Source organism: Leucopleurus acutus (genome assembly GCF_964270905.1).
Source record: "Leucopleurus acutus genome assembly, chromosome: 10".
In the NCBI taxonomy this organism is placed as follows: domain Eukaryota; kingdom Metazoa; phylum Chordata; class Mammalia; order Artiodactyla; family Delphinidae; genus Leucopleurus; species Leucopleurus acutus.
The window spans coordinates 70,170,299-70,197,927 of NC_139153.1; the positions used below are offsets into that span (position 1 = coordinate 70,170,299).

A 27,629-nucleotide genomic window follows, 5' to 3' on the forward strand; every position below is an offset into this window, starting at 1 on the left:
ATCTTTGTTGAGAATAAGTTGACCATAGATATACGGGTTTATTTCTGGTCTCTCAATTCTATTCCACTGGTCTATATTTCTGTCTCTATTCCAATACCATACTGTCTTGATTACTGTTGTTTTGTAGGAAGTTTTGAAATTGGGAAGTGGTGAGTCCTTTAACTTTGTTTTCCTTTTTTAAGAACACTTTTATTATTCTGGGTCCCTTGCATTTCTATATGAATTTTAGGATGAGCTTATCACTTCCACAAAGAAGTAAGCTGGGATTCTGACAGAGATTGCATTGCCTCTGTAGATCAATTTGGGGAGCATTACCATCTTAACAATATTAAGTTTTCTGATCCATGAACATGGGCTTCCTTTCCATTTATTTAAATCTTTAATTTCTTTCAACAATGTTTTGTAGTCTTCAAAGGATAACTTAGACTTTCATTTATTAAATTTATTCCTAAATATTTTATTGTTTTTGATACTGTTGTAAATGGAATTGTTTTCTTAATTTTATTTTCAAACTGTTCATTGCAAAATGTACAGAAATACAATAGATTTTTACATATTAATATTGTACCTTGTAACCTTGAACTCTTTGATTTGTCCTAATAGTTTTTTTTTCCCAGTAGATTACTTAAAATTATTTATATACAAGATCATGTTATCTAAGAAGAGAGACAGTTTTAATTCTTCCTTTTCAATCTGGATACTTTTTATGATGTTGATTTTTTTTAATACTAAGTGCAGAACTTTACATTTATTTCTATCCCATTTAATTTTGTTTGTTTTAACCCACAGTTAAGTTGCTTTTGTTTGTATAGTCTTCCAGTGTATTTTGTTTGTAATTCATCTTTTTATCTCCAGAATTTGGCAGAGTGTCTGGTGTTTTGCATTTAATAAATGTTTGCAAAATTAAGACTGTGGTATGAATCTGCAACTTTTGTAAGCTAGTTATGTTCTGTGTATTTAATTGACACTATTGTTAAACAACATGGGTGCCAATATAATTTCTAGAGTACCAAGATTTCAACAGTGGTGGTAGTCGTGCCTAGAATCTGCCCTTTCACAGTAGCAAGAGGCCACACGAGAGGCAAGAAATGGCAGCCTCAAGAAGCAATGGATGTACAATCATTATGAAAAAGAATATGGAGGTTCTTCAAAAAATTAAAAATAGAACCTTATGTAATCCAGCAATCCCACTCTTGGGGATATATTTAGAGGAAATGAAATCAGTATTTGGAAGAGATAGCTACACCCTCACGTTCATTACAACATTATTCACAATAGCTAAGATATAGCTACAATCCAAGTGTCCATCAATGGATGAATGGATAAAGTAAATGTGGTATATGTAACAATAGAATATTATTCAGCCTTTAAAAAGAGGGAAATCTTTTCATTTGCCACAACACTGATGACCCTGGTGGACATTATGCTAAATGAAATAATGTAGGTACAGAAAGACAAATACATCATGATCACTCATACAAGGAATCTAAAAAAGTCAAACTCACAGAAGCAGAGAGTAGAATAGTGGTTGCCAGGGGCTAGGGAGTGAGGGAGATGTTTGTCAAAGGAGCCAAAAGTTCTTTTATGCAGAATGAACAAGTTCTGGAGACCTAATGTACAGCATGGTGACTATAGGTAATAGTACTGTATTGTATTCTTGAAATTTGCTAAGACAGTAGATCTTAAATGTTCCCACCACACACATACGCGTGCATACACACACAACGTAACTATGTAAGGTGATGGATGTGTTAATTAGTTAGGTTGTGGTAATCATTTCACAAGGTATACATATGTCAAACATCACGTTGTATACCTTACATATATACAATTTTTATTTGTCAATTATACCTCAATAAAGCTTGGGAAAAAATAAAAATAAAATGAAAAAACAAAAGCAATGGAGCCACCACTGGCACAGACATTGGCACTGGTCTTGTGAACACTGACAACAGAGAAGGAAGGTGAGGCATCCTCACCTTGGGCAGCAGATGGCACTAAAGAGGCTGAGCAAGAAAGGAGGAGAACAGCCGCCATAATAAGGTGGGGAGAGACCTGGGTCATGTGCAATTGTGAAATTCTCTCTGTGGACTCTTACAGTTAATGGAGGGGGTGTACCCTCAGGGAACTGGGGACGCCAAAAGAAGAGGTAGGAGTGAGAGCCAACTGTGAGAGCCGTTTCACCTCAGGCTGCAGTGGGCTGGAAAAACTTGAGCCAGACGAGCAAAAGTCTCTCCGTTGCAAATTATTTCTTCAATTCTATCTTCCCCTCAAGATGCCAGTCCAGTTTTCTTCTTTCCCTTAATTTTAAACCCCTAAGCTGCCTGCTCTACTTCTTCAAATCCCACACAACCCGCAACCCATTACACTGTGGCTTCGATATCCACCACCTATTGAAGGAGATCTATCGAAAGTCCCTCAGATTGCGCTGTCACATCACACTTCATTTGCCACATGACCGCAGGCTGGATGGGAGTCAAAGGCGAGGCAGAGCCTTCTGCATCTAGACGCTGTGCTCAAATGGCTTAAGTGCCTCCTGCAATAATAGTGATCCTGATACAGTGCTAACATGTCTTGAGTACTTAGTCTGCTCAGCCACGATTTTATGCATGTGAATATATATATGTATACATAGACATATTTAAGACTCATAGTAACCCTCTGAGAGTTCGGCAACTTCCCCTTTCCTTGTCAATGGCAGAACCCAGGCCCTACACCATTCTCCTTCCTGCTCACAGTCATTTGAGGGAATGAAGTTTAGAAAACAGTGAGCCCACTTTATCAAGCCTGAGAAGGTTACAGGGTAAGTTAATCTATTTTTATATGGAAATCTTGTTTACGGAGAAACTACCCATTATGTCCAATGTCTAGAGTCAACAGAAGCCACTTAACAATGGTAAATTATTAACATTTTCACACTGGGCCCAGAATGATGAGTATAAATTTAGTTAAATTATTACACGACTAAAATGAGTCGAAGCCTTGGTTAATACTGCTTTATGCTTTAGGAGCTCGACTCTTTTGAGATCTTTCTGAAAATTAGCAAATTGAGGAATTCTATTTTGATTTATAGTGCTTAATCAAATTATTTAAAAAGTGTAACTTTTGTACCAGAGTTACGAAACCATGACCCTGGTAAAATAACTGCTAGGGTCACAAAATAAAGATTGCAAACTGGAGTTTTCAGTCTCTTGCCTGCTTAATAGGGGCAGGCTTGACTGCAGACGCTACGTGGCCATGTCCTGCTCCTCCACAGGGCAGCAGCTGGGTTATACTAAAAATGGAAAACTGCTCATTCTACAGCGACTCCCTGTTGCAATCTCGCTAAGTTCCTCAGTGACAGGAGCCAGCCTGCCAAAATGTCAGCATCAGGATCTGGTCCAAGGTAAACATCAGCACTGCGTGGCTAATGCACTGAATTGGAGTTATGCTGCTACCCGCCATTCCTAACTCAAAGATGACTTGCTGGATCCAAGAAAAACAGATCAGTCAGCATGAAAATTGGTACAGTTGTCAAGTGGAGAAGTCAATGCTGTTCAAGTCCACTGTCATTCGCCAAGTCTGAGGAAGACCTTAAGAATTGCAGGCTTCTGACAGACCCCTTGCTTGGGCTCACCAGACCTTATTTGTAACCTCCCAATATCCTAGGCAGTTGGGTCTGTGTGGAGAGAAAGGGATTATTTGATCTGTTTAAGCAGGCTATTCTAGCACAAAGCATAGTGTTCAGGGCTCCTGACCACCAGTCTAAGGCAGTCTAACCTGTTCTATATATTAAACAGTGAGAAATTTCTACCACAGTGACAGCTGCCATGTGGTCCTATGGGGTCAGACCTCCAGATAAAGCCATACTGAAGTCACTTTTGACAACCCTTTACTCTCTGGTCACCCCCCACATCCCCCTGCCCCAAACTCATGTTCCTAATGTTCCTGCACATTCTATCTCCCTGTCCTCTTTACCATACAGCCCATCCCCCTGTGCTATTCCTCTCCACATTTCTGTAAGTGAACATCTAACAAATGGATTATAAATGACTGGGGACTAGAGAGTCAGCTTAGTTATTTTGGAAACTTATTCTTGGCTGCTCATCTTTAAAGGAAAATCCTATCCTATTAACTAGGAATTCAGGATGTCTTACAGAGAGGAGAATTCTGTGAGTCTCAAACTTTAGGGTACATCAGAATCATATAAGGAACTTGGAAAAGTGTAGTTTGCCTGTAGCGGGACCCATATTCACCAACTGCCTGCAGGAGCTCAGGATTTGGCATTTTGAGAAACGCTGTTCTACACACTGACCAATTCCCTTCTTCCCAATTCCTGGGCCCTGCACGGTCTACATTTTCAAAAGCTTCTCAGATGATTCTAATGCAGCTGGGCCACAGACCTCACTTTAAAAACCTAGGGAGAGATGGGGTGATGTGTGTGTGCGTGTTTGGGATGGGGCATGCCATCTGGGGTGGCTTCAGTTAGGGAAAGGCAGAGGGGGATGCACAGGGAAGATGAGGCTAGAAAGCGGGCTCAGGGCTGGGCTGCGCTCCAAGTATGGACTCTAACGTGTCGGGGTGGGAAGACCATGAAGGTAGCTGAGCAGGTGAGAGAGATCCAGGTAGTCTTGCGGGTGACTCACCTGGTGGCGGCATGGAAGTGCTTGGAGAGTAAGAATGGAGAAAAAGAAACCAGCTTTAATAAATACAGGTGAGAAATATTCCATTGTACATATGTGCCACATCTTTATCCATTCATCTGTTGATGGACACTTAGGTTGCTTCCATGTCCTGGCTATTGTAAATAGAGCTGCAATGAACATTTTGGTACATGACTCTTTTTGAATTATGGTTTTCTTAGGGTATATTACTCAGCCATAAAAAGAAACGAAATTGAGTTATTTGTAGTGAGGTAGATGGACCTGGAGGCTGTCATACAGAGTGAAGTAAGTCAGAAGGAGAAAAACAAATACCATATGCTAACACATATATATGGAATCTAAGAAAAAAAAATGTCATGAAGAGCCTAGGGGTAGGACGGGAATAAAGACACAGACCTACTAGAGCATGGACTTGAGGATATGGGGAGGGGAAAGGGTAAGCTGTGACGAAGTGAGAGAGTGGCATGGACATATATACACTACAACGTAGGGTGGATAGCTAGTGGGAAGCAGCCACATGGCACAGGGAGATCAGCTCGGTGGTCTGTGACCACCTAGAGGGGTGGGATAGGGAGGGTGGGAGGGAGGGAGACGCAAGAGGGAAGAGATATGGGGACATATGTATATGTATAACTGATTCACTTTGTTGTAAAGCAGAAACTAACACACCACCGTAAAGCAATTATACTCCAATAAAGATGTTAAAAGAATAATACAGGTGAGAGACGATTAAATGGAAAAGAAAGGGCAGCTTCCTGAGTTCAGGGGGAGAACTGGCCAGAAAGAATAACCAGTTTGGTTGTAGGGAACTAGGGGTTGAAGGCATCTGAAATCACAGGAAGTTTTCCTACCAGGACAGCTGCTGAGATCATCAACTGAGGTAGGAAAATACAGGAGGAGGAGCTAGGGAATTAAAAGGAAGTCAAATTGGGAGCACATTTCCCTAAGGGTGCTAACTGAGGCACCCCAGGACCTTGGGCTCTGGTACTTACTAGCTTTATGGTTTGAGGCAACTTACTGAAACGTTCACATCCTCAGTTCTCTCATCTATGAAATGGGGACAACAACGTTACTTTTGCCTCAGGGGGTTCTTTGAGGATTAAATGATAGTGCAAGCGAAGAGTTAGCACAGAGCCTGGCACATAAAAGTGCTTGACAAATGCTCTCATTGTTGTCAAAGGGTCATCTCGGTAGAGATGGGAGTTAGGGGTTGAAGAGACAAGCAGAGCCAGAGCTAGAGACAGAGGTGTGGAGACATCCGCATAGGGGAGGTAGCTGAGCTTTGAGAAGGGCTGCAATCCTTTAGGGAGATGGGGTAGAAGGAGATGCAGACCAAAGATCTGGGAGCCAAGGATTTGTGGATTTGTTATAAGCAGATCCTAAGGGTCCTGACCCTCATCTGGTTATTTTTCCGGGAGCCTTTGGTGGGCAACCAGAGGGCTGGTGAGATATATTTTTAATAATAAAAATATATTTATACTAATAATATATATTTTTCCCCATGAGGCCACATGCTACCACTTGACTATTCCATTTCTTTATAAAATATTTTCTTTCTTTCTGTGCAGCCAAGTGCCATGAAAAGCCTGTTTTTGATAAAAATATTTTAGTCCCCTTCTCCAGGTGTGACACACCATTTGTCTAATACCTTCGTGCCTAGCAGCCTGGACTTGCAGGTGATCAGAAACAAAACCCTGGAAGAAAGGTGAGGATTGGGGTTGGGAGAGTTCTAGTATAATTGCAAGCAGAGTTTTGCAAAGTGTGAGCTCTGTGCTAGCAATGCAGATTCCCAGGGTCCACCCACGAGGATCCTAACAAGGGATTCCTATATCCATTAAAGTTTGATAACCCCTGAACTAGAGGGATGGGTTCCAGAGGCTATGACCAATAACGAAGAAGCCAGCATAAAGAACCAGAAATAAAAGGAAGACCCTTTCGTCTCTACAGAGAGACTAAAGGGGTGGCGATGGTTAGAAACAACATTATTTTTGAACTCTATTCTTTTCTTTTGTCCTGTGATTCTGTGTCGTTGTCTAATGTAGGATTTTGTGTATGTTCCAATTGCCATCCTTTGTTCATTTGCTTGTGATGCTGGTGGACCATAAAGAAGGGAGCGTTTCCAGGTTTTCTGGAAGGTGCGGCCTCACTCTTTCCCAGCCCTGCAGGACCCGGGGTGTCTGCGGCCTCCCACCTGCAGCCTGTGCCCAGTCTTGGCCGTGGCAGGTTGCACATGAGCAGCCTCAGCCACTGAGCTCTAGGACGAGTCTCGCCACCACTTGCCAGTGTTCTAGTGCGCCTGGCGGAGAGCCTAGGCTCCGTTGTGTCTGCCTGTCACCGTCTTTCCCTTCCTCCCCTCCAGGCAGGCACAGGTTGTGAGAAAGCGTTTTGCCCCAGCTTCTCTGCCGACTACTTCAGTTCCCTGCTGAACTGCAGGCCCATCCTGGGCTTCATTCACATTGGCTGGGACCCTGACATCCATCTGGGCCCCTGCAGATCCTTGCAGCCAGCAACTAGCTTCTATTTCTTGTACCTCTAACCACAGGCTAGGTTCTTAACACAAATCGACTGATTATGAAGAGTTACAGGAATGTTTCTGTCCTGAAACATTCCTGTAGCTTTGCCTCCTGGAAGGACGTCCACTAAAATTCGGTCCTGTGAGCCAGGCACATCTATATGTTTTTGGTTTTGTTTCCCAATTAGTTCTTCAACAGCCCAAAGAAGTAGGTATCATCCTCCATTTTATATAGATAAAAGAAATGAGGCTCAGAGAGGTTAAGCAACTTGCCCAAAGTCACACAGCTACTGAAGGCATATGGATGAAGATTCTAGTTCAGATCTTCATGACTCCAGAACTCATGTTCTTTCTTCCATGATGTAATGGCTGGCTTCCTGCTGGTGTTCCCATTGGAGTTTAACATGACGTTTGAAATCCTACAGCAAGTGATCTGGCTGCCTTTTTGGGGTCAGTCACCCTGATGCGAGGTTTGTTTCCCCCAGTGTCAGTGGCATATGCATTAGGCTTCCTCCTCCTCCTCCCTGCAGACTCCCACGTGCCTGCACCTGCTCACGTCACGCAAGTAGCAGACACTGGCAGGCTGCTGACTTTTTCACTCTCGATCTCTACTCACCGTCATCCACGGTACGTTGAGGCATCGTTACCATGAAACTAATGAGGCTCCATTTTTAGAGCCCCTCTTGCATGAGCCCCTGACTGGGTCTTAGTAGTACAGGGACGTGGTCATGAGGTATTGTAAAATTTTCAAAAGTAAGATATTTTAATCACAATCGGTCAAGACCCCTGGATCTTCCACTTGGATTTCCCCTCCATTCCACTTCCCATCTAGTCTGGAAGTGTGGAGTGCTGGAGTGACCACTGGTGCTTTAGGATCTGACTAAGGAGAACATGTAATCTGGTTTTAGCATAACATAGTTGCATCGCTTTTAGTAGCTGCTGTTTATGCTTAAGTTATTGCTAGTGGTCCTAGTGTCAGAATAGCCTCCTGCGACGCATTTTCCACTCACTGCCATCTCACCCGGCATTGTGGCAGGAAGGTACAGGTCTGAGGTTATGCCATGATGTGAACATGCCCTGTGGCACCCAGGGCTAGATTTTGGTATTGGAATAGAAACAAGGTTTGAGTGTATGAACACAGAGACGAGTCTGTGGAGGTGGAAAAATTCCTCCAATTCTGATAGCTTACATAAAAGGAAACATGATGGAGTTTTCACAAACTTGACAACAGTTCTAATAATTTACACAACATTAACAGTGACCAGTTGAAGAGCTGAAAGAATCTTTTCTAAAGTACCAATAAGATAAACAAGTTTCAGCTGACCATGCTTAGAAGAAAAATTGAGTAATCTTTCTATTCTCTCTATGGAAAATAATATTACCAAATGGTCATATGAAGTAGTGATCAAAGATTATGCAGTGAAAACATAGAGAAAAAGTATCATAGAGGTGTGTCAAGCAGTTAGCTAATTGAAATACTGTATTTTTCTGGATTTTGTTATTTGTTAGCTTTTCAAAGTTTGTAATGTGCTGTGATTAAGTTCTTTTCTCATTATTTCATAAATATTCAATTTCATATCTACTTCTGAATTAATAGTTTTTTATTCTTTTCCTTAAAGAGGACCCCCTCAAATTGCATAAGCTTCAGGCCTCACAAAACCTGGATTTTCCCCTAACAGTGACATTTATGAAAGTGCTGTCTAGATCTAGTGGTGAAACTTGTAAAATGTTGGTAGGTTCTTTTTCTTTTTAAAAAATTTTGTTGGGACTTCCCTGGTGGTTCAGTGGTTAAGACTCCACTCTCCCAATGCAGGGGGCCTGGGTTGGATTCCTGGTCAGGGAACTAGATCCCGCATGCCACAACTAAGAGCCTGCGTGCCGCAACTAAAAGATCCCACACGCGGCAACGAGGATCCCGGGTGCCGCAACAAAAGAGCCGGCACAGCCACATAAATAAATAAATATTAAAAAAAGTTTTGTTGTTGTTGTTCTTCTCTTTCCTTTGGGAAGTTAAAATGCTCAAATGAGGAGCAAATCCCTGTCCTTCACCTTCCTGGTTCCACCTGTACACTGGCATCTTCATTTAGGCATTAGCATTTAAGCAGAGAGAACGACGCAAGAGATTGAAAGAGACAGAAAAACCTCTTTCACATAGGGCACACAGTGGAAAAAGAAGGCAAGCGTGTTCTCTAAATATCTATTAATTACATATATACATAAACACAAAATGTATAAGATTTAATTTTTGCATCCCTTAGACTAACCCTGAAATACAAAGAAATGAAATTATTCAAATTTCAATGAAGTCCCCCAATATTTTCCTTGCTAATCAACACATAGAGAGGCCATATATATTCACATAGAAATATTCACATAGAAAAAAAAGATGTAATGAAACACATTAAATTACCTCATTTAATGAAACTACTTGGATGAAGTTTCCAAAAATAATCATTCAAACTCAAGATTTTTTTTCTGGAGATGATGTCCTCTACTACTTGGTTTAATCATTTTCAGGTTAAATGGATGGATGGACAAATGGAAAATAACATAATACTAACTTGAACATCAAGACCTGATTAAGCTATATGAAAAAAACTTCTACATGTAATGCACATTAAATTCATGTGGATCAGAATGAGGTAAAGGAAATATTTCAATTACGAGGATGGGATTTCATTCTATATTTGAGGCTCTTCTTGTAAGCCTCATTCTGTTTGTTCAGACAAAAGGGCTTTCCCACATCTTTATCAAACCCAAATGTCTAGAGACAGGAATGCAGGCTTTCATAGTTCAGGAGGATTTAAAAAGAAAACTAGGTGATGTCATGAATAGGAACCATACTGGAAGATGAAAAATAGGAGATTAACACCAAAATAGACCTTCTTCCAATGTTTGATCTGGACGCAGATAAAACTGGCCCGCTCTCCTCTCCTTTGGTGCGATTGTGTCACCTGCTGTTGTGGTCTGGGCTGTATTCCTCCCAGCTCTCTCCCACTTGCCATCCCTTCATAAGTTCCCTGCCCATGATTCTCTTCCATTTCTACTCTCCTGGTCACCATTCTGATTTTGATTCTTACCATTAAACCTTTGATGCATTACCCTAAGTAAGAAAAGAAAACTTTCCTCACCAACTCCCTCAGATACTTCTCTCGTATTGTACTCTGGTCTGACAGAGCAGAACACACCTGACAAAATCATCACAAAGTGATGTGGGAGATGCAGATACTTCATCTCTCCCACCACAGCAATGGAAGCAAAAGCTGCAAGGGGGCCCTCTCCACTGTCAGCCAACTGTAAAGAAATACCCAGCACACCAGATTGCTAGGTCAAAATTTCATGACACTCAATTCCATCAGTATGGGAATGTCTAAATCACCTGTGACATGACCACATTTACGCGTCATGTAAAATACTGAAGTGGGTCTATGTATGAAAGTGGATAAACCTCCAAGACACATTATTGAGTGAAAAAAGACGTCTCAGAATGATAGCATTTACTACAATGTAACTTTCATGAGGGCAAAGATCTTTGTTTTATTCAGAGTTCAGTTGCCAGCACCTAGAACAGTTCCAGTACAGAGTACGCGCTTAACGTCTGTTGAATATTGAATGAATGAATTTAAGGAGAAATATACAAATATATTCAAATTAAATAATGCTCTACATTTTCTATGGATTTATTTATTTATTTATGTTTGCGGTACGTGAGCCTCTCACCGTTGTGGCCTCTCCCGTGGCGGAGCACAGGCTCCAGATGCACAGGCTCAGCGGCCATGGCTCACGGGCCCAGCCGCTCTGCGGCATGTGGGATCTTCCCGGACCGGGGCACGAACCCGTGTCCCCTGCAGCGGCAGGCAGACTCTCTACCACTGCGCCACCAGGGAAGCCCTCTATGGATTTATTATATAAAAATATGGATTTATATATTAAATAAATATATAAATAATATCATCTATATTATATATTGTATTATTTATATATTTGGAATTATGCTATTTATATATAAATATACATACATATACATATGTGTGAGTATATATGTATGTATTTAAAGAAAAAGTAAAGTAAACATACATATAGTTTTAACTGGGGAGGTGGGGATTGGGAGATTGGTGTGAGTTGTCAAAGGAAACAGTGTTATTTGTAAGGTTTTAATTTTTTAAAAGGAAAATATGTATGAGTATTACTTGTAAAATTAGAAGTTTTATGGCATCATCCTTGCTAAGCCATATGGATGTGTGGCCACACACGACACAGAATAATCTTACAAAATCCTTCTACAGTCTGCACGCAACAAATGTCGGGTCTGTCTTGATAATAAACTCTCCAGATTTCAGCATCAGTTACCAGGAGACCAGCTGACTGTGGCTGGTTCGCCGACCCCTTTCCTGCTCTTCCTTGACCTCTGTAACCCCAGGAATTAACTTCAGTGAAGTGACAGCTGTACCTCATGTGGAGTGAGCCCTGAGAGGACAGGAAGGTCAGAGCAGCAATATTTCCAAGAAGCACACTTCATTCTCCATGCTCCCTCCCTGTACCCTGTCCTTCTTCCTTTGGCCTGCTCACCAGGCTTCTAGAAAACAGGCCTCCATCACTGTGGTACCCCACTCACATGTGTCATTTCCTCAGAGTACCTGTGTTTATCTTAGCTAAGTAAAGAGCTGACCAAAGGAAATGCACTGAAGTAGAATAATGGGTGTCTCTAGCTTAACGTTTTAAAGGTTGTTACTTCATTTGGCCAAATGAAACTGAAAGTGAGGCAATTTCAAGCTTAGGGGAGAAGGCTATGTTGGGCAGAGCATCCCTAACCCCTACCAGAGGCCTTTACTGTTAGGGATCAGGAAAGGATGCGAAGGAGAGCGTCATGGTGAGAATCCAGATGCGGCAGCTTCCATCTCAACCTTTGGCAGATCGGTGAGGGACAGTGAAGGACAGGGACTGAAGAGAGTTCCTCCCCCTGGATGCGTTAGACACCATCTATTGCACTATTCACTTGCCTGCACTTGGTGAAAACTGGGGTTTTAAACCCCAGGGTCAATCTTCCGTCAAACAAAACTATTTCACAAAAATGGTACTTTGAATACCAAAGCAATGAGTCCGCGGATGATGAAGTTCTATGGGTTCTGTTTGCTAATGGCAAGAATCGATTCTTTCACACAACATATGGAATTAAAATGGAAGGGGTAATGAGCAATGACGTTATGAAATGAAAGTGATAACCAATTAAGTTTTTACTTCTGCTTAAATTTTTTTTTAAAAAAGAGCCTATCTATTGTATATCCGAGCTAACATAATCCATGTAACAGACCTTGATGAGTTCGGAGAGCACAATAGTCTGTCTCCCTGGAGGACACTATCAAAAAGCCATCTTGGGCCTTGGTGAGAAAAATCAACAAAAAGCCCCCACATTAGGCAGAACATCACTTTTCCATTATCTCATACATACAAAATGCCGTTCTGATCCTGCTTGTGTTTCCAGAATAAAGTGGGTCAAAGGAATTCATTGAGATCATAAAGGGCAAGAGAAATGCTAGAGGATAGAAACCCAGTAGCTGCTAGACTTAATGGAATGGAAAAAAATGGAAATTTAACCGATGAGTCAGTAAATCAACCATTTAGATAGTTCTGGACCAGCAAGTATGGCAGGACATTTCTTTAATTTAGTGCAGACTAAGAGGACTAGAACAGGATATACTAGAAAAGCCCAAAAGATGAGAGTCAGTGTGCGTGCATGTGTGTAGTGTGTAAGTGTGCTGTGTGTTATGTGTGAATGCCTGTTGTGTGCGTGTATGAAAGTATGTGTACACGCGTATATTTGTACAGCTGGGATTGATAGAAGTGATTTAGAGTCACTGTGCATTATGAGTTAAGTGATGAGCATTGCAGATTAATGGTTAAAAAAACTCCATTTCTCTTTCTCATGTCATTATCAGTGGATTGTAAAATACTGAGGTTACGTATCTCACTGAGAGTTTTACTGTAATATAGGAGGATGATTAAGCAACATAGGGCTTGAACTATGAAGTTCTATACTATAGTCGTGTAAAAAGAATATGCCAGGCATTACCTTGTGATCAGTAATATAAATTTCTACTGAAAGAAGAAGATAGCATGAATGCATTCAAAGCCCAGGTGGTGTTCACACCTCAATGAGACCACTGTTTGGTAATGAGGCCTGAAGGGCGAGCCAGTGACTACATGGCACTTTTTGGAAGAACCACTGTCTGAACCCATTAAGCCCTTGTGGGTGAAGTCACTCACATGCTGCAAAATGTCACTCAAACCATCCAAATGGTAAGTGTTGAGCTTCTAGAGAAATTAAACTACTAAACAGAGATCTGTAAACACACCCCAGTGGCACAGCTGGAGAGGGAAAACCCTATCATCTAAAAACTCAGGGTATCCTTGAGTGATTTTCATCATGCAGTGAAGATGGGAAAACTACAGTGTTAAATGTTATTGTCTCTTTGTTATATCTGTCAACTTGGCAAAGGCGTATGACATTATGCACAGAACTGAGTTCTGGAAGCTTCTAAGTCTGGATGCCTTGAGAAGTTCATAAACATCCATAGGCTCTCCTGACTGTAAGGTTGGTGAAGGAGAGTGGAGGGTATTTCAGTGGAAGCAAGTTGCACGTATAATAGTTCTGTTTTGGTTTGTCACCTTGAGGAAACCAGGCTCAGGGTATTTCTGGGCATCTGAAAAACTTCCAAAGGAATAGGCCACATTGTTAATGAAAGTATTGGTTATAAAATATATTTCTGAAAATAACCACATACAAATGGCTGGGCTCTAGGAACACACTCACAACAAGATATGGCCATGGTGCCATGATATCTTGGCATGGTCTAAGCCAGTCCTGGGCACTGACAACTGATCTGAAGAATAAGTAGCTGGATATACTAGTACCAGGTGAACTCGACAAGTAGCAAAAGACTGCAAACAGTGTTCTACGCGCACAAGCATCCAGTGAGATGCTGACGGGAATTCGAGGCAAATGTTTGAGGAATACTATGTACTATAGCACCTCTGTCCTCCTCCTAGGTTCAGAAACCTGGACTTCCACCAGCCTTGGAGGAAACAGATGAGGGACAGGGTACAGAAAGCTGCAGTGTCCTGTGTGCTAACGAGCCCACAGAGACCTCCCTATTCCTCTCCTGGAGCAGTTCCTTAAAGGCTACCTATGATTCCCTAATACCAAGGAAACATCACAAAGAAAAGGGCCAGGAGAAGTGTTGTCAGATAAAATATAGGATTTCCCAGTTAAATTTGAATTCAGATCAATAATGAATAACTTTTAGTATAAGTATGTCCCAAATACTGAATGGGACCTACTCATACAGAAAACAAAATCTGTTGTTTATCTAAAATTCAAATTTAACTGATTGTCCTCTATTTTACTTTAATGTTCCTGCCAGAGGGTATACATCCCTCTTCTATTGTTTGTAGAAGGTACTCAACACAACACAACTTTATGCCACTCAAGAAGTTCAGGAAAGAGATGGTTATAGGATTCCCAGGAAATCTCTGTTCACCAAAATGAAGTAGAAAACCAAATGCAAAGAACTTAACAGATTCATGGAAGCACAGCATTAACCAATGTAGCATAATTAGAGGATGAAGAGACAGATCAGCCTGAAATGCAGCGAGATAGGGTGAAGCAGTATTTCTGAGCAAAGCTTTCCGGCTGAGGGAGGTTAAGAGGCAGAGAAACAGGTGACAAAGGGCTTCTCAAACAATGATTGGGGTTCTAGTCAAAAGACAAACTTCACATGTGTACAGTGCAGAAAGTCTTATTGTTTCCATGGTGGCCTTTTCAGTCACACGTACTCCCCACTGAATGTATATACTGATTGCGGTAAATATTAATAACATAATCATAAACATGAAAAACAGCTAAACCTAACTGTAGTAGAAGCAGAGTGGTAAATTCTGGCTTGGGCTGTAGGAGCAACTGATAGATGTTTTATAAAGATCATGTCTTATGCTCCAAATAAAGTCAGGGTTCATCTATCATGTTTCCAAAATACATTCCCTACCAAACACACGGACAGAAACCATTTTTATCTTTGTTGGTATAAATCCCAGAAAATCAGTTTTGAAAAAGGGAGTGCTGATGGAATTCTCGAGCTCCAGGGTGAAGGCAAATACTATAGCTCAGTGCAATTATTGTCTCTCATCGCAAGATGAAGTCTGATTATACTATGGCCACAGGGAAGTAACAGAGTTAAAACTGTCACATAAGGATTCTCATCTCTGACTGACCCAAGTCAAACATAGGAGAAAAAGAAGCTCCTTGATTCAATTCTATTTCTCTTGCTTTAGTGTCTCTGTGTTACCTCCAGAGGGGGCTCTGAGGGGGCCTCTGAACAGTGAAGACATATTTAGGAGCTTACAGTTTAGGAAATACAACACCAAATTTATAAATATCTGACTTAGGAGTGACCCATATCTACAAAACCATACAACCACTGCCACTGATGCAAGAACAGCCCCCAGGCCGGTGTCCCCATCCCTAGGAGAGCAGGTGCTGTTGCAACCAAGCAGGACTCCATCAAGAGATGAGCATATGTGGCCATACCTACTGCTTCGCCACAAGGTGGGGAAAACTGTACCTGGGAGACAATTTTCAGCTCCTTCCCAAGCGTTTCCATGCTGTATCCTTGTCCTAACCTCCACAGGGGCTGGGGTTTCACTGGGAGTGGAACATTTTAGAAGCCAGCTGATCTTTCTCCCCACCTCCATTCCAACACATCATCCAGGGAGAGTTCATTTAAAAGGGAATTCTCAGAAGTATATCATTTAAAAACCAATAAGAGGCTGAATCTGCTACACGCATTAGGCCTGTAGCCTCAAGGATAATCAATCTTACCACGACTTGTATCCCTGTCGTCTTCGGCCACCCATAAGATGCAAGCCCCTCTGAGCAGCTGTCACCTCACATGTGACTCCTGACTTCCTTGCTCTACCTCTGCTCATCCCACCCATCCCTCCTGCCACTACTGGCCTCCCAGAGAACCTGTCCTAGGCTGCTCTCTGGACCCCACACTCCACTGTTGATTAAACTCTCTCACATGCTCGACATCTTCATGAAACACCCCCTTCAGCTCTTTCTAATCACTGAAATCTGACTCTTCCCTCAAGGATACTCCCTGCTCTGGAGCCCTCTTAAGTGGAGAACGTTCATGCTCCTGTAACGTAAGTACCAGAAGGGCCGGAGACAGTGCTGAGTGCTGGCCTTCTTCTGGCTCCTCGATACCATTTCAAAATCACTGTTTGTTTTTTTTTTTCTCTTAAACACCAAAGCCAAATCTTTTCCTCCTTTGAGATCTGTGCCATTTGGTTCTGCTACCCACTCTTTGTGATGCTGTAACTTAAGGCTACTTGGTATGTATATATGTACGTATAGATAGATAGACAGATAGATAGATAGATGATCGATAGACTGATCCAACAGTGAACAAACCAGGCAGCTAACCCAAGCTGACTTGGGCTCCTGGCTCACAGTATTCCTTTCCGCCCCATTTCCTGCCAATACCCGGAATGACTTCAACACCCACAAAGAAACTCCACTTAACAACCCCAGCCTCAAAATTCCTTAACCTCCAGTGACCTGTGTGACCACTTCCATCTCACTTCCTCACTTCCTACTCTTCAATCTGGTACAGTGAGCTTTCTGCTCTCGCAATCTTTGAAATTGCTTTGGCAAAGGTCACTGATCACTTCCCATCCAACCCAGTGGACTCTCTGTAGTTCTCATCTTACTGGACCACTCTGTAACATCCAATACAGTCAACCGCATCCACCTCCTTGGAACTCAGTCTCTAGCCTGGCTTCTGAGGTCTCCCTCTCTCGTGACTGTCTTGCCTTTCAAGTTCTCCCTTGCTGGTTCTTCTGCCTCAGCCTACACCATCTATTGGGGCTCCTACGTGTTCTGCTTTTGGTCCTTTGCTACCCGTCTCATTGGACGACCCTGTCCACTTTCATGGCTACAAGTCCATGACAGATCCATATCTCTAATAAACCCCTCCCCTTGAGCACTAAAGCTGTGTATGTGCTGGCTTAGACACTTCCACCTCACACTCATTCTCAACATATCCATACTTTGACAGATGACCCCTCCCCTAAGCCTGCTTCTCTTCATGTATTCACTGGCTTGGTAAGTGGCACCATATCTGCTCAGAAACCTGGGAGAAATCCTAGACTTTTCATCTCAACCTCATTCTGATCAGTCACAAGTCAGTTCTCCTTATGTACTGCAGACACTTTTCTCATCCTTTCAGTCCCTACTGTGTCTGGTTTGATTCTGGCCCTTTTAATTTCCTACCTTTATGGCTACTAGAACATCCTATCCACTTTCCCTCCAGTTTCCAGTTTACTCAGCACATCGCTATCAATGATCTTTCTTTAACAGAAATCTGGCCACATTACTCTCGTACCAAAGAGCTGTAATGGCTCCCCACCGCCAACAAATAAAGTTCTAAATTCGGAAGCAAGTTTTTTAAGCTTCTCATGAGCTGGTCCCTCTTCAGCTTTATTTCTTGCTAAATACCATTCCATCCACACAAATCCTAAAAGCCACCCAAATTAAACGCTTGCAATGTCACAAACACACCGTGTGTTCCACACCCCTATGAATTTGCTTGAGAAGTTTCCTAGTCCTCAGTGCTCTGACCTTTCTTCCCTCCTATATTCATTCTACCAGACGTAAATGTGATTACTCTGTGAAGATTTTGTTCAAGGCCCAGCTCTCCGTACCTGTTTCCTAAACCTGCCCAGGAAGAGTTGACCTTCCTTTTCCACGTCCCGTGGCACCATATACGCATATTCACCGTAAGTCCTCTTCTAGACTGTAAACCCTCTAACAGGCACTGCGTCTCATTCACCTTCTAATCTCCAGCACCTAGCACTGCCTGGTTCATTGCTTAAATTCAAAGAACATGTATGTAATGAATTAATTAGGAGCCACTGCTCCTGCAGCTAAGGATAGTCCTTCATGCTTTCCACAAGCTCTGTAATAGAATGTCTCATACTCTACACATCATCTCGAATAGCACAGCACTACACATGTTCTAGACAGTAAATAAATATATAATTGATTAAAGAATAATGTTTTATTGCCAAAGTCTGGGCAAGACTCTGCATGTGTGTGCACGTGTGCTTGTGTGTGTGTGAGAGGGAGAGGTAGAAAGACAGACAGAGAGACAGAAGACCTCTATTCCCCTGCTGGCAGAGCGATAGGGCTGTGTTCTTGGCGTCGCAAGCAGCAGGATACATTTTGTCATAAAAACAGTGCTAAAAATGGTGATTAGATTATATAATTCCTTTATTTTTCAGCTTTTCAGTCATTTTTCTACCCTATTTATTCTGACTCCCTGTACATCTTGTTAAAAACAAGACAACAGGCTCCAAATGGAGTCACTTATGCTAAACCCCACATCACCAAATGGAGACTTAATTACAGTTTTGGCTCCTCCAGAAATGGAGTCTTAAACCAGTCAATCAAGAATCGCCTGGTGGGCACTAGACAGACAATCTGCCTGACAGACCCCTGACGTGCCCCAAAGGAAAGCGACCTTATCATAACCAAGCTGCCTTTTGCCAGTATAACTTCCTTGTTCCCACTGCCTTCTGCCTGCAAAAGTCTTTCATTTTGTACAGCCCCTCAGAGCTCCTTGCTGTCTGCTAGATTGGACGCTGCTCGATTCACGAATGGTTGCATAAAGACAGTAAGATCTTTAAAGTATACTCAGTCGAATATTTTTTTTTAAACAATCTCCAAAACCCCAGCTAAACAAATATTCTTGCCAACTCTACATATTTTTTCCTTGCTTTCCTGTTTTCAAGTCTTTGCTCATATTAATCTTTAAACCTGGAATTTATATAGTGTTCTTCCCTCCATCTTTGAATATCCAAACTCTGCCAATCCTTTGAGGCCTAACTTCCATGTTGCTTGCTCTGTAATGTCTTTCCTGATCTACTGATTAAAACTCTTCCCTTCTCTTTTGAATTCCTGTAGTAGCATGTCTTGTAGCTCCTGCTTATAGCACTTGTTATTTTATTCTCTGCTCTTTGGGTACTAAACCAGGCCCCAACATTTAAATTAAGCTCCCAGAGCCAGAGAGCGTTTCTCAGTTCACCTCAGTCCTCGGTCAACACTACCCTGGGCCCCTCCTTGCGTATATGGAGGATTCAACAAATTCTCCCTCAGTGAGTAAGAGAAAAGAGTCTGGAGCCTCCAGGCCATGGCTTTCAGGTCACTTTTTAAATGCCAATGACGTCACCTGTGAGGAGTGGATTCTGTTAGCATCTCAAACCGTTAAAGGAAGTGGTGAGTCATGAGGGACTTCTGGAATATTGACTGGTTCCCTTAACTATTTGGAACGTGCAGCCAGAGAACTAAAACAGAAAAAAACAAAACAAAACCCACAACAAGACAGCAACAACAAACTATAATACTCCTTCTATTTTAAAGAGACCAATATGAATGACTCTTTGCAAACTGTGGGATTGAACAATCCCTGTCATTATTCCCATAAAACTGAAACAGACATTTAACCTCCAAAACAACAAAAGGCCCTGAAGCCCCTAACCTCCCTCTGTCTTGGTGGGCACCTCATGCAACGACTGGGGGTGCGGTTCTCTGGGGAACCACGAGTTGGGTTTCATTTTCTTTTCACACAAGAAATTTGAAAGAAGTCATTTTTAGCCTAAAGTGGGGGTGAATAGAAAAAGGGGGAGGGTTACTGAAGAGGAAACAGTTCCACAACAGTCTCAGAGTGGAAGATGGTCAAATTTACTTGCTTTCCGCATTAAGACAGGGATGGTTAATAGAATCTGACAACACCTACATAAGGCAGTAGTACTTTCCATCCAAACAACATGCTTATTAACTTTTTGCATTTGGTATAGTTTACACAAGCCTCTTGTATATAAAATAGTGCATGAATATAAGCCTAATCACCTACTAAGATGTTAAACACTGCAACAAACTATCCCATTACCTGTTGCTTTGCAGCACTGATTCACCCGCAGCAATTTTCACTCTAACTGTAGTTTTGCCAAAATAAAATCAATCCCCCATCAATCCCTCCTCCAAATGGTTAGATTATTATCAGCCCATTTGTGAGCCTATTCCTACTTAAAGTCATTGCTAGAACTATATCCAATGACAGTGAAAACAACTCAAAAACCCTTTCAGCTATAAGGCTTTTCTCCAAAACTCTTTTACCTCATTTGTACTTGGACTTTGCAAACAATTTCCATTATTTTCTCAGTGATTTTCTATTCAAGTGAACTTAGTTCATCCTCCAAACAAAACTACAGTCTGTCTCAATAGCAATATCAAGGGACAAAAAGAGTTACTGAAAAAGTTAACTATAATCATGAGTTAGGAGAGAGATTATGAGATACTATGGGAAGAATAATTATGAGAAGGGAGATGGTGTGGGCAAGAAAAAATAGAAATAGAAAAGGTCTGGCATACAGCAAGGGGCTGGGCAGTGATATCAGAGGCCATTTCTGCACAGGCACAATGGTGTGTGTCTTTGGAAAAGGCCAGTAAAGAGAGTTCCTTCCATCAAGAGCATGCGGTTCTAACACAGGAACTGATTGTGACATTTCATTTCGGCAGAGACACCAGTGCTGTATTCTCTACAGCCAATGATGCCAATTGTCGCTGGGCCATGGGAGGCACCAATTCTCACCTCTGTGAAGAGCCTCACCAGCCACCCAGAGACCTGGGGACCAATCCTCACCCTTACCCGCCATAGCCAACTAGTCACCAATCCTTGCTCACACTACCTCCTGGAGTGTTTTTGATCTCCCACCTCTCTCTCATCATCTCCATCCTCTGGCTGGGACTACTGGACTGCAACAGCCTCCTAAAGGGTCATCCCGTCCTGCGCCCTCTGCCAATCTGTTCTACGCATGTCACTCAAGCTGTCTTCCCAGGCTCCCACTCCCCGGATCCCACCACACCTGCCTTTTCCACTTCATAAAATGCTCCTTTCCACCACAAAGGCCTTGGAAGCTATTGAAGTGATTCCTTCTGCTTGCAATGTTCCTTCCAGCCACACCCCTACTCTCATGGCCCTTTTGGATCTTCCTGGTCTTAACCTGAGGTAGAGCCTCCCTGGTGTGTGCTCCCCAGTCATACAGAGGTGTACTTTTGCAATTAATTGTTCAAGGCTCTCTTCCCTGTTAGTCTGTACGTGCTCTGAAGTCAGGGACTGTGCTGGTCCGTGCACGTCCTCATCTATAATATGGGGGTAAAACAAGAACTTATAGAATAAGGATTAGATGAGTTCATTCAGGTAGCAAACTTTGAATAGTACCTGGTACATACAACGACTATGTAAAGCTCTAGCCATATGATAATAATCGGCACAGTACCTAGAACAAAGTGTGAACGCAATAAATATATATTGAATGAATAAAGGAATGAAAAATATGATGGTTGAACTAATGAATTCACCAACGCAGAGGACCTCTTTTCTTCCAACCAGCTGTTACCCATAAGAGAGTATAGAAATACTGTATGGAAAACGATCACAGAGAAGAATGATTGCTTTTCCCTGTCTACCGCCAACACGATCAATGGTAAAAATAGCATTTTTGTTTCCTGGGATTTTGAATTTATCCTACTGTGTTGCTAAAGAAATATTCACAGCAAGGAGATTTGGAATTAAGAGATAAAGGAATATAACATCACAAAATACACTTCCAGGCTTCTCAGTCTTGTCCTTATTAACTAAACAGTGTCCTTCTTAATGAACACCATACTCTTTAATTATTCCCAAGCTAGAGCCTTTAGAAAACCACACACGTCAGGTTGTCCATCCCAACAAATGTTTACATGGAAAATTTCAACCTACGTTGCCAAAAGGGAAGCTCTTCACCCCTTTGTTCTAGTACATTCCATACTTCAGATTCCTCAGTGTCTTCAGGAGAAAGGCATTCGTCACATAACTATACATCATGTTCTGCTGGTCTAATAGAAAGAGTAACATACACAAACCAATCTGGGCTTCTAGCATGGCTCTGTGGTTGCTCTTGTGGCGGTACCAACACACTTATCAAAGGCTACGCTTGGGGAAGGTGCCTCAGTGTTAGTCTGACCCTGTCAATCCTATTATCTGACAAAATTGTGTGTATTTATTGTCCTTTAAGGCAGACTGTGATCTTATTTTAAAATTATTTTGCTGCAGATAGCTCACTTAGATTTAGAAATAAACACTGTTTCATCACGTTAGTGATGATCATTCTTTCCCTCCTCTACTGGAGGAACGTTTCTGTTCCTTTCTCTAGAGTTAACTTTTCTGCTGTTGTCCTGGACCCTCTATTTCAGCCTCTGTGACAACCCACACTTTGTGTTTTCAGTTCAGTCATCAACTTTAGAAACTGGCATTTAAGAGATTTGCTAGTTATAAAAAATTAATTCTAACAAATAAATTGTGAGAGCCTTTGTCCTTGCACATTTAAAGCTAAAGGATGCTACACTGCATTCCATTATGGAGAATGAATATTTCTTTTAGGATAGATATACTTTACTTGGGGTTTTGTGTTATTGCTGCTGCAGCTGCTTCTACTACAACTTCAAAACTTCAAGAAATGTAATATTAAAAAGGATAAGACTTACAATGAATATAATAATAAAATTATAATCATTTACATGTTTGTTTACTTTTTATATGGATATATAATTTGACAGCCTATGTTTTCTATTTACAGTTATATAGTTTATGTATATAAATAAATATAACTGACCTGTTTTTCCGTGGAGCAAACTGGATCTGTACTGAGAAGTGCTGGAGTCCGGGGCCTGAGTGGGAGCTGAGGGTGGCAACATCCTCGGACCTTCCGGGTTCCCAGGTGGGAAGGGGGAGCTCTGGGAGCGTCTCAGTTCACTTCTGTCCATGCTGGAGAAGTGGAGAGCATCCTGAGCTTTCTTCTTTTCCTTCTTTAACATAGTTACCAAAATATCTAAAACGTGACTTAAGGATTTAGTGATTCATGCTAGATTATAATGATCAAAACACTCATTTTCAAATGAGATTAATATTCCCAATAATATTTGCTATTTGTCATGCAGTAAAGATGGACTAAAGACTTCACCTTCCTGAGGTCCCTGATACAGTGATGGATCATTTTGGGAGGCTGCCGGGCTTTCAATACGGCACCATTACCATCATATGAAAAATTAGCAAACCCAAAGGTCTTTAAAATCTTCTGAGTTTAAACTAATTCGGACTTAAAACTTTTATGAAAGGGTTTATAAAAAGGAAAATGAACACCAGGTAGTAGTAGACAGTGGAGCTACGTCTCCACCTGTGAGTAAATAGGCCTTTAATGCAGGAAGCTGTTCTGGAGGCAGCAGGATGGGGAGGGAGGGAGGACGCCAGAGCCCCCTCCACCCCCCACCCCCCGCCAGCTGGCAGGTCAGCTGAGTCAGTTCTGGTGGCCAGAGCACCCCCATGTCCAACACATGCTTCTTTAGTGTATATTCAAATGGGGCTTCAAGTCACTTTCTTAAAAAGTCTCTAATGTTTGGTCCCTCTAATTTCACCGAAAAGAGGTGAATTATTGGTAAAGATATATCATTTTAAAATGCCAATTTTGTGGGCCATTTAGATCTATTAGGAGCACTGATTCTGAGTGATAAAATCACTTCTTTCTACCCTACTTCACTGTTCTTTCAGGTTCAAGATGTCAAGAACTCTAAGGGGTTCTGCCATCACGAAGAGAAAAGACGATACTCCCTCTTGAGAATCTCAGAACTCTACCTGCATGTGCAGTGAGATGAATTCAAGTCTTTCACCAGCCCTAGAGATGGCTTCATTAAAACAGGAGTCTGAGGAAACACAAAGGTGGCGTGGGAGGGAAGACTGCTACGTAGAAAGGAGTGGAGGGGGGGCATCCAGGTACACTCGTCCTTGCACAGGTAACATGGAATGCACTTGACTTCCATCCTCCGTCTCAGCTTTGACCTCACCTTTTTGGTGATTTCTGGAAGCACTATCAGTTTTTCTCTCACATGCTCTGACATGGCCTCCATTCTTCGCCTCAAAAAAGCTTGTATTTACCAAAGGTGTTCACAACTTCTGTGGTGTCTAGGCATTGGTTCTGTCCAGCTCCCCTACTCCGCTGTGTGGGGATGATTAGCAAGACCATCATACACTTTCACTGTTTCGTGCACGGCCATGGCAACGTCCTTTCCTTCACTCAGTCAACGATACTCATTGGAGCTTATACCGTGTGCCAGGCAGTACAGTATTCTAGGCACAGAGATAGAAAGATGAAAAGGCAGACTGGTTTCTTGCTCTCATGAAGCAGATGTCCTACCGGAGAAAGACAGATCTCTCTCTCTCTCTCTCTCTCTCTCTCTCTCTCTCACACACACACACACACACACACACACACACACACACACACACACACACACAAGACATTAGACGGTAAAAGTGCCAGAATGCTTATTTTTAAAAAGTCAAGAGTGACTGAGTGGCCGCTCTCCACTGGGTGCTCAAGAAAGGTTCAAGCCTCAAGAAAGGCTTTTTAAAAAGTGACATTTAAGCTGAGATCTGAATGACAACAAGAACCAGACAGAGGGAGGGCATCTAAGCAGAGGAAGTGGTGAGTGCCGAAACCCTAAGGAGAAATGACCTGGGCGGTGTTTCCCAAGCAGGGGCTATTTCACCACCCACGGGACACTTGGCCACGTCTAGAGATATTTTGGATTGTCCTTCTGGAGTGGGGGGTAGGTGCTGCTACTCGTGTCCAGTGGGTGTTGCCACCCAACACCCTCCACTGCCTGGGACAGCCCCAGTGGCAGCAGCGCTGAGGTTGAGAAACCGGGTGTTAGCAGAACGACAGGAAGGCCGCTGTGACCGCAGCCTAACATGTACAGGGTTGGGGAGGAAGACACGAAGCCAGGGGCTGGGCAGGGGCAAGACCACGTGTGGCCGCCTAATCCGGAGGAGGGAGTGTGAACGTCGCTCTACGTATAATGGGCAGTCCCTCGACGGTCTTCATGTGATTTACATTCATAAAGGCCACAGTAGAGATGCAGCTTCTCTGCTGCCTCCCTTCCTCTCACCTCTCCTTTGTCTTGCCCCCCTTCCCACTCCCGTTTCACTTGGGCCTTCACTCATGCCAAGTGCAGGGCTGGGGACTAAGTGTCACTTTGTTATGTGTTTTGTGAAGGGATGTCTGAACTTTATTCAGACTGATAATGTCACTGAAATGACACCATTTTCCCTCCCTTTCCAAGAGCATTCCATGCTGCTCACTCATTTTGTTTGCAGTACTATCTTTTCTTGAGCTCAAGTATTATCACTTTTTCTCCTATTCTAAGCCGTATCTTTCTCACTCCTCCTATCACCGTCCTGGCTTTCTTGGTTCTACCAAAAAAGATATGAAAATATTCTCCAACCTGACTGTGAGATACTAGGAAATTTCAGGAGCCTTTCTTGCTCATTAGCCCTTGATAAATGTAAGCTTTGTGACGAGTACATCTTAGATGCTCTTTTTCCTTCTTCTGAGTCTGCCCACTGTCTGTGGGGTCCTATCTTCCACGACATAACACTCTACGGCACTCAGAGCACTTGCCATAAGGCAGCTTACCGACTTCGCTTGGCACTGTGACGCTGGCGAGAACCAGCTTCACCGGGTAGTTACAGAGATAACGGGTGAGGAGCTAGGACGTCAACCTGGGTGTGAACTTTAAGTTTAGTGCGCTTTTCACCATGCCTCCCACACACTCTCACTTGCAAATATGAGTCTCAGAAGGCGGGGACCCTGCTGGAGCTGTTCACAGTCAGTAAAGAATCCGGTGCAGCCCCACATGGACAGCGGTACCTGGATTTACCAGTGAAGAATGATGTATGTCTCTCTCTCACTCCCTTCTCAAAATAAACATATATGAACAAGCCTAGACTGTTCCCTCTCTGTCATATCTCATTTCATTCCTCCCATACACACAGACATTCATAAGCCCAGAAGGGGATTAAGGAGTTGGTAGGAGTATTTAGGGGAGATGATCCTAAACTAGGATCAAGGCCAGGAAAAGAAGCAGAGCTCAGACTGGGGCTGGGGCCAGGACTGAGGTCTAGGCTGGGACCATCCCTGGAGATGGATAGGGTAGGAGAGAGGAAAAGGAATGCAAGGGTGACAACACTGTGAGCAGTGCTCAGAGACAGGGGCTGGTGTGGGAGTGTAACGCACGGTCGAATCTACTGTTACTGGCCGGATAATAAGGCAGCTCAAACTCACTTGAATCAGACATCCAGGGTCTGCTAATACTCAACTAAAATTAGAGACTGAAGTCAATCAGGCAGAATGCCTACCTCGTATTTGGTTTGGTTTTACCTTTTTATTACTGGATTTCCTTCATGTAGGCTATTTTTAGGAATTTTGCATAATAGCTAAAGCTAAAATGCCTTTTAGTAATTTTTAAGAAAGGAACAAAAATATTTGCTCATAAAGAACTGACTAAAGTCGTTGCTTGTGCATGTGTAAAGCCTGCAAATGGAATGAAAATGTCAAATCTTTTGCAAGAAACTTGAAAGATAAAATAAGAAACAATAGTGAAGAAATGCTGGGGAGACCTGAGGTCTAACCGCCCAATAGGGGCTTTTTAGCAGCAATCACCTGGTCTGTAAGAGAGGCAGCTCTCGTGGGCTGCTAACCATTTTCAGCACCCAATACGTGCTGTCTCCTAGAGCCGTAAGATGTCTATCCTCAACACTCATCTACACATTTGTAAGTGGAACTCAAAGCAATAGATCTGGATTTTAAGTAAAAAGTTACATTGAAATCAATCTCTGCTCTTCATAAGCTAAATACCATTTGTCATTTCTCAGCCATCATTTGAGTTTCACCCACACACCAGCCACAAATTCTGGGCCATAACGAGGCTGTGGTCAGCCCAGTGTCTGGTCAGCTAGCTAAAGATAACCAGCTAACTTTACTGGCTCAGGACTAAAACAGAAAGAGCACTGCGGAGTAGTCAAAAAATATACTAAAAGAAATTTAATGTTGAGACATGGTGTAAGAAAGCTTTTCAATAAACTGAAATATCTCCCATAATAGTAACTATATCTGGCTAAAAACAAAGTAATTTTTTTTCTTTTATAGCAACTCTGGTTTTGACTAGTTCCTACCACGTGTTTGCCGAAGGGATATTTTACTTCTAAGTGGAAAGAAGCAATGTGAGCTGGAATCTGGGTGGGGAGCTGGGGTGTGTGGTTAGGGGAAGACAGCTAAGTGTTCCCCGCTTCAAGCCAGTAGAAGACTTTCTCGTCACTTCAGAAAGGATACTGATTTCATTGTCCCTCTGCTGCAGAATATCTCGTAGCTTTTTATATTCTTCCTCTTTTAATGGTTCTTGACTGTTTTGATCTTTGATTTCAGAGGAGGCTATGCTTGTTCCATGGATGTTCTTGTCATTCAATAGTTTCTGAAAGATGAAA

The 27,629-nt window shown here is 42.3% G+C and overlaps 1 protein-coding gene across 1 annotated transcript in view; it reads right to left on the bottom strand.

The window, feature by feature from the left end:
• The window catches only part of KIF6 (kinesin family member 6), a gene marked incomplete at its 3' end in the record, with an annotated part of 371,372 nt that overhangs the window by 148,502 nt on the left and 195,241 nt on the right, over positions 1-27,629 (bottom strand). Inside the window, exons 12-13 of the mRNA XM_082848404.1 lie at positions 27,478-27,616; positions 22,927-23,142 (exon numbers count right to left, since the gene is read on the bottom strand). Coding sequence (XP_082704530.1) covers positions 22,927-23,142; positions 27,478-27,616 — 355 coding nt within the window. The remainder of the gene's footprint in view (positions 1-22,926; positions 23,143-27,477; positions 27,617-27,629) is intronic.